Source organism: Blastocystis sp. subtype 4, assembly GCF_000743755.1.
Source record: "Blastocystis sp. subtype 4 strain WR1 chromosome Unknown seqid_0068, whole genome shotgun sequence".
Lineage (NCBI taxonomy): Eukaryota > Bigyra > Opalinata > Blastocystidae > Blastocystis > Blastocystis sp. subtype 4.
The window spans coordinates 1-6,285 of NW_014569479.1; the positions used below are offsets into that span (position 1 = coordinate 1).

At 39.7% G+C, this 6,285-nt stretch overlaps 2 protein-coding genes across 2 annotated transcripts in view; both read left to right on the top strand.

The window, feature by feature from the left end:
- Positions 1 to 105: 105 nt before the first annotated feature.
- JH06_5358 (hypothetical protein) lies at positions 106 to 1,986 on the top strand (the record flags this gene model as incomplete). The annotated part of the gene is made up of 8 exons (XM_014672898.1): positions 106 to 219; positions 250 to 490; positions 523 to 777; positions 808 to 947; positions 977 to 1,141; positions 1,172 to 1,357; positions 1,387 to 1,518; positions 1,549 to 1,986. 8 exons carry the CDS (start codon positions 106 to 108, stop codon positions 1,984 to 1,986), a joined length of 1,671 nt encoding a protein of 556 aa, XP_014528384.1.
- Positions 1,987 to 2,851: 865 nt separating this feature from the next.
- JH06_4808 (hypothetical protein) overlaps positions 2,852 to 6,285 on the top strand; it is a gene marked incomplete at both ends in the record, with an annotated part of 15,049 nt that continues 11,615 nt past the window's right edge. The window contains 4 exons of the mRNA XM_014672897.1: positions 2,852 to 5,355; positions 5,385 to 5,863; positions 5,894 to 6,059; positions 6,089 to 6,250. Coding sequence (XP_014528383.1) covers positions 2,852 to 5,355; positions 5,385 to 5,863; positions 5,894 to 6,059; positions 6,089 to 6,250 — 3,311 coding nt within the window. The remainder of the gene's footprint in view (positions 5,356 to 5,384; positions 5,864 to 5,893; positions 6,060 to 6,088; positions 6,251 to 6,285) is intronic.

Genomic DNA, 6,285 nt, shown 5'->3' on the forward strand with positions numbered 1-6,285 from the left:
CGACAAGTACGCAAGGAATTGGCTCGTAGATACAATATCGTCTTCACTCCTGATACTGTCAATGACTATCACGAATACTCGATTCGAGAAGTGGATTCTCAGAAGATGGGTAAATATGTCACTATCAAAGGTATTGTCACTCGAGTCGGGGAAATGCTTCCTATGTTGCGTGTTGCAACATATGTATGTCGGACTTGTGGATATGAGAACTATCAACGCGTAATGACAAAAGATGTGACTGAGAGATAGATTACAAAGCGTTCGTTCACTCCACTGAAGACATGCACAAGTCCGATGTGTAGAAAGAACCACGATCATGGTGATCTGGTATTGAATCTCCGTAGCTGCAAATGGGTGAAGTATCAGGAGGTCGTACTCCAGGAGATAAGTGATCAGATTCCCACAGGACACATACCTCGTGTTTTGAATGTTCAGTTGAGAGGTTCGATTGCTCAGAGTTGTGTTCCTGGAGATGTAGTGAGTATCAGTGGTAGGCCATGAGTGATATGAATGATTTATCAGGTTGTTACTTACCTACTCCTTATACAGGTCTTCAAGCTCTACGAGCTGGATTGATCACAGACACCTTCTTCTTTGTTCATCATGTATTCCATCACAATACTGCTGAGAATGTTGTGACATCTGAACAATCGATTGCTCGTGCAGTGAAGAAGCTATCAAGACAGGATGATGTGTATGAACGATTGGCTGAGTCGTTGGCTCCTGAGATCTATGGTCATTCGGACATTAAGAAGGCATTGTTACTCCAATTGATCAGTCCAGATTCATCCATGCTCTTATAAGTAGGTGGCGTTACTCGAACCACATCAGATGGAATGAAGATCCGTGGGGAAATCAATATTCTGTTGATGGGTGATCCAGGAGTGGCTAAATCTCAGTTATTGAAGTACATTTCTAATGTGGCTCCTCGTGGTGTTTATACCACTGTAGTCTCTCTCTTCTCCTCTTATTCTAGGGTAAAGGTTCGTCGAGTGTTGGTCTTACTGCTGGAGTACTTCGAGATCCTGAGACTAATGAATTGAAGGTCGAAGGAGGTGCTCTGATTCTGGCTGATAATGGGATCTGTTGTATTGATGAGTTTGATAAGATGAATGATATGGATCGAACCTCCATTCACGAGGTACAATTCTTGGGATTCCATTATGGATAGGTGATGGAACAACAAACAATCAGTATTTCCAAAGCAGGTATTCAGACCACACTCAATGCCCGTGTGTCCTTGTTATGTGCAGCTAATCCTCTCTATGGTCGGTATAATGTTCGTAAGACCCCTGGAGAGAATATCAACCTCCCTACAGCTTTACTCTCTCGATTCGACCTAATCTTCCTGATCCTTGTAGGAGTCAACGTATTGATTGAACATAGGATCGACCTGATCAGGATCTTGATAGAGAGTTGGCTGAGCACATTGCATATGTTCATAAGAATGGTCATAGTATGGAAGAATCAACAACTCAAATCATTCCTTTGGATGTGATTCGTGGATATATTGCTGAAGTGGGATCACACGGAGATGCTAATTGATAGGCCCAGAAATACAATCCTATGATTCCTGATGACTTGATTTCATATATTGCTGATACTTATGTGAATAGTCGTCAGATCGATTTCAAAGCTGCTAAGAAGAATGATGAGTTATTTGCTATGACAGCACGTCAATTACTATCTACTCTTCGTCTCGCTCAGGCCCATGCTAAACTTCATTTCCGTGATATGGTAACTGCAGATGATGTAGAAGAGGCATTACGACTGGTATATATGAGCAAAGCTTCAGTTGTGGAAGCTGATGATATCAAAGGAAAGCCTGAAGATGTGTTATCTTCCATCTTTGCTATTATTCGTGAATATTGTGTTGCTAAGGAACATACAAGTATTGAGGTGGACGAAATTCAACGATATGTAGCTCGTAAGGGATATTCTGCAATGCAGTTTGAGGTAGGGATTAAAGAAAGAGTTGAAAGATAGCAATGTCTACAGCACTATCAACAGTTGAATATATGGACGTTGTCAGCCAATGACACCAAATTGACTTTTGTGATATGATGTTTAGAACACTATGTTATCCTAGTAATGTGTTTGTTTCTAATATTCACTATGATTTAGCTATTTTTTCGAATAAACCCGAAAAGCAAAAAGAAACCACAATTGAGACCACGTCACGTGAGGAACTAAGGCAATTCCACGGATCCCAAGTGAAATATCACGATGAAGAAGTGGTTTCTACTTTGCTTAATTGTTTTACACGGAGTAACGTCACAAGTAACAACCCTCAACTGCAATCCATATGATTCATCACTCTTCCCTGATATTCCAATGGATAATGCAGATCAGGAATCATACGAGGTAATTTTGATATACTTGCAGTAAGGAAATAGCAAGTGTACGACGTATATCTTGACGAATCAAACATCGAGCAGCCTTGCCCAGCTGGTAAACACCATAATATTAATAATAGAATAGGGTATTTCTGCAGATACGGAAAGAAACAGTTGTGTTCTTCTCGCAGTTTCGGATTCACAACAGCAGGAGAATACTCGACTATATTCGATAACAATGAACTAACATCCAAGTATTGCGCAGGAATCTGTGCCAAAGGTATCCAAAATGGTGTGAGATTCATGAATAGGTTACTACGCAGTAATAGGACATCAGTACAATAATGAAAGGTGTGAAGGACCTTGTCCTGAAGGATATTACTGTCCTTCATGTGGTATTCAGTATTGCACTCAGATAAACGATAGGAACGCTGGAAACAGAAATATTAATCTGTCCATCCAATCCGACAGAGTACTGCCCAACTGGAGCGGCAATACCGACAAGAGTACAATAAATGAATAATGGTCATCAACAGAGTACGCCTGGAACTTATACCCTACCTGAAGACAGATATCCGCGAATAAGTTCAGCCAATTGTCCCCAGGGATCTTACTGTCGAGGTGGAGTGCGAACGCTGTGTCCTGCAGGAACATATGGTAATGTACAAAGACTAACAACTAGTACTTGTAGCGGCAATTGCACTGCTGGATATTATTGTGACGAAGGAAGTATATCAGCTACGGCATCGAACTGTGGGGATGCCAATCACTATTGTCCTGAAGCATCAGGAGAACCTATCGCCGTCTTAACTGGTTATTACTCTGGACCATTATCAGCATCCGTCGAAAACCGATATGAACAGTATCTTTGTGAGCGTGGGTACTACTGCGCTAACGGTATACGTCATGACTGTGGTGCTGCATTCCTATACTGTCCACAAGGATCCATATTTCCTACAATTGTGGAGGATGGTTATTATTCTTTACCGATCAATGTCTCTATAACAAACAGGTACGATAAAAAGGAATGCCCAGCTGGAAGCTACTGCACATCAGGAGTGATCAAAAACTGTTTGGCAGGATACTATGGAAACGAAACAAGGTTATCAACTCCACAATGCTCAGGAATGTGTTTAAAAGGATACTTTTGTACAGAAGGTTCTACAACATCAACACAAAATCCTTGTGGTGCAGTGAATGTATACTGTCCTGAGGGATCATCAACCCCCAAAACAGTGAGAGATGGATATTACACAACACCTACAACAGTAGCCGAAAACATCAGAAGTGGAGAAACAATATGTGAACAAGGATACTATTGTACCAATGGAACAAGATATGAGTGTGGAAGCATTAGATTCTACTGCCCTGAAGGAAGCAAACAACCCATACAAGTATTACCACATTACTACAGTGCACCAGAAACAGAAAGTGAAAACAAAAGATATCAACAATTACAGTGTCCACCAGGATTCTATTGTGATAATGGAATAAAGAATGAATGTGGATTGAATAAGTATTGTCCAATTGGATCATCATCTCCTAAAGAAGTACCTGAAGGATATATCGCTGGACCTGATTCATCTCCTCAGAAATCAGAATTGATGAATTGTACTGCTGGATATTATTGTAGTGGAGGATCAATGATTGATTGTGGAATTGGATTCTATTGTCCTGCTGGATCATCTGATCCTACTCCCATTTCATCTGGATACTATGTAATTCCAGAAGAAGAAGATCAAATTCATGGAACATCTCAAATGATTTGTCCTTCAGGATTCTATTGTGATAATGGAATGAAGAATGAATGTGGATTGAATAAGTATTGTCCAATTGGATCATCATCTCCTAAAGAAGTACCTGAAGGATATATCACTCAGAAATCAGAATTGATGAATTGTACTGCTGGATATTATTGTAGTGGAGGATCAATGATTGATTGTGGAATTGGATTCTATTGTCCTGCTGGATCACCTATTCCTATTCCTGTTCCTAATGGTTATTATTCTGGACCTGATTCATCTCCTATTTCTAATCATTTTGTTATTTCTTTATGCCTTCCTGGTCATTATTGCATGAATGGTTCTCTTTATTCTTGTCCTGCTGGTTTCTTTGGTGATTCATATGGTTTATCTTCTATTTCTTGTTCAGGTGCTTGTCATCATGGTTTTATTTGTCCTTCTGGTTCTTCCTCTTCATTTACTATTGATTGTGGTAATGCTACTGTTTATTGTCCTACTGGATCATCGTATCCACTTTTTGTTGATGATGGTTACTATTCGGGTCCTCTTTATGTTGATGAGAAGAATCGCTTCCAACAATGGATTTGTCCTATTGGTTCGTATTGTGTTAATGGATCGTTGTATTCTTGTCCTCCTGGTGTTTATGGTCTTGTTGAAGGCCTCTCCTCTTCCTCTTGTTCTGGTGTTTGTCCTCCTGGTTTCTATTGTCCTGAAGGATCTACAGATTATTCAAATCATCCTTGTGGTAGTGTTGATGTATATTGTCCTGAAGGAAGTGACTCTCCAATTCCGGTTCCTGATGGCTTCATTTCTGGGCCATTATCAGTTAATGTAACAAATCGTTATGAGATTGTTGCTTGTCCTCCTGGCCATTATTGTGTTTCTGGTAACATGGAAGAATGTCCTCCTGGAACCTATGGAAACATTACTGGCTTATCTTCATCAACATGTTCTGGATTATGCCCTCTTGGTTATTACTGTCCAACTGGTACTGTCTCTTTCGAGGATTATCCCTGCTCCAATGGTTATTATGGATCTGAGTTTGGTCTCTGGAATAACACATGTAGTGGTGTTTGTTCGCCTGGTTACTTCTGTCCTCCATCAAGTACGAATTCAACTTCGATTCGTTGTGGTGGTGCTCATGTGTATTGTCCTTCTGGTTCTGATCGTCCTCTTCCTGTTCCTTTTGGTTGGTGTTCTGGTCCTACTGACTCTGATCCTTCAACTCGAAGTGAAATCTTCTTCCCCGATTCTCATCATCTCTGTATGAATGGAACGTATCCTTTCTCTATATCATCAATTCTAGGTTATATGAACGAGTATCTTTTATCGATGACAAGAATCAATCGCTTTGTTCTGATGGATACATCAATGTTCATCTCAACAATCACCTTACTGATTATGTAACTCTTATTCCATTCATCTCCTCTATTCCTGAGTCATCAGATTTGACTATATCAACTCCAATTATTAGATACATCTATGCCTCTAAATCCATTCTATTCGATTTGACTGCTAGTGCCACAATGGAAGTAGAGTTTCAGTTTGTATTTGACTTACAGCTTCTTCAATCGCATTCTCCTTTCCTATTCAATATCACTGCTCAGAATGAAGTATCTTCTCTTGTCTGTGAGGTTAGAGTCTATTATTTAGAATTGAATCATCCTCCTGTTATCGCTGATGCCACTTTTCAACTTCCTCTTTATGCTGAGAACAATACTGTCATAGGAACAGTATTTGCTCTTGATCCTGATGAGAATCAAGTATTATCATTCTCTATTCTTCGTTTGATTTCTATTGGAGAATCACTAGTAGAAGAATCCTCCACTCTAAGTAGTCTAGCTACCAATCCTCACTTCGTTATTGATCCTCTATTTGGTACTCTCAGTTTCATCAATCCTGATCTATTCAATCAGTTTGTTGATAGGATTCTCCTTCATATTATGGTAATTGATAATGGTTCTCCTTCATTGAATGACACGTAATCATTGATCATTCATTTCATTCTAGAGCTATTGCCACTATTCTTCTGTCTCAACCTCAGCGTATTCCATTATGGACTCTTTCTGTGAAGAATTGCTCATTTGATGAACATCTTCCACCTCATTCTTGTGTTGATTCTGTTATTGAAGTATTGGATCCACGACTTGGTCCTATTCAATTCTTCTCTGGTGACTCTTCTCCCATTACATAATGCATAGACAATA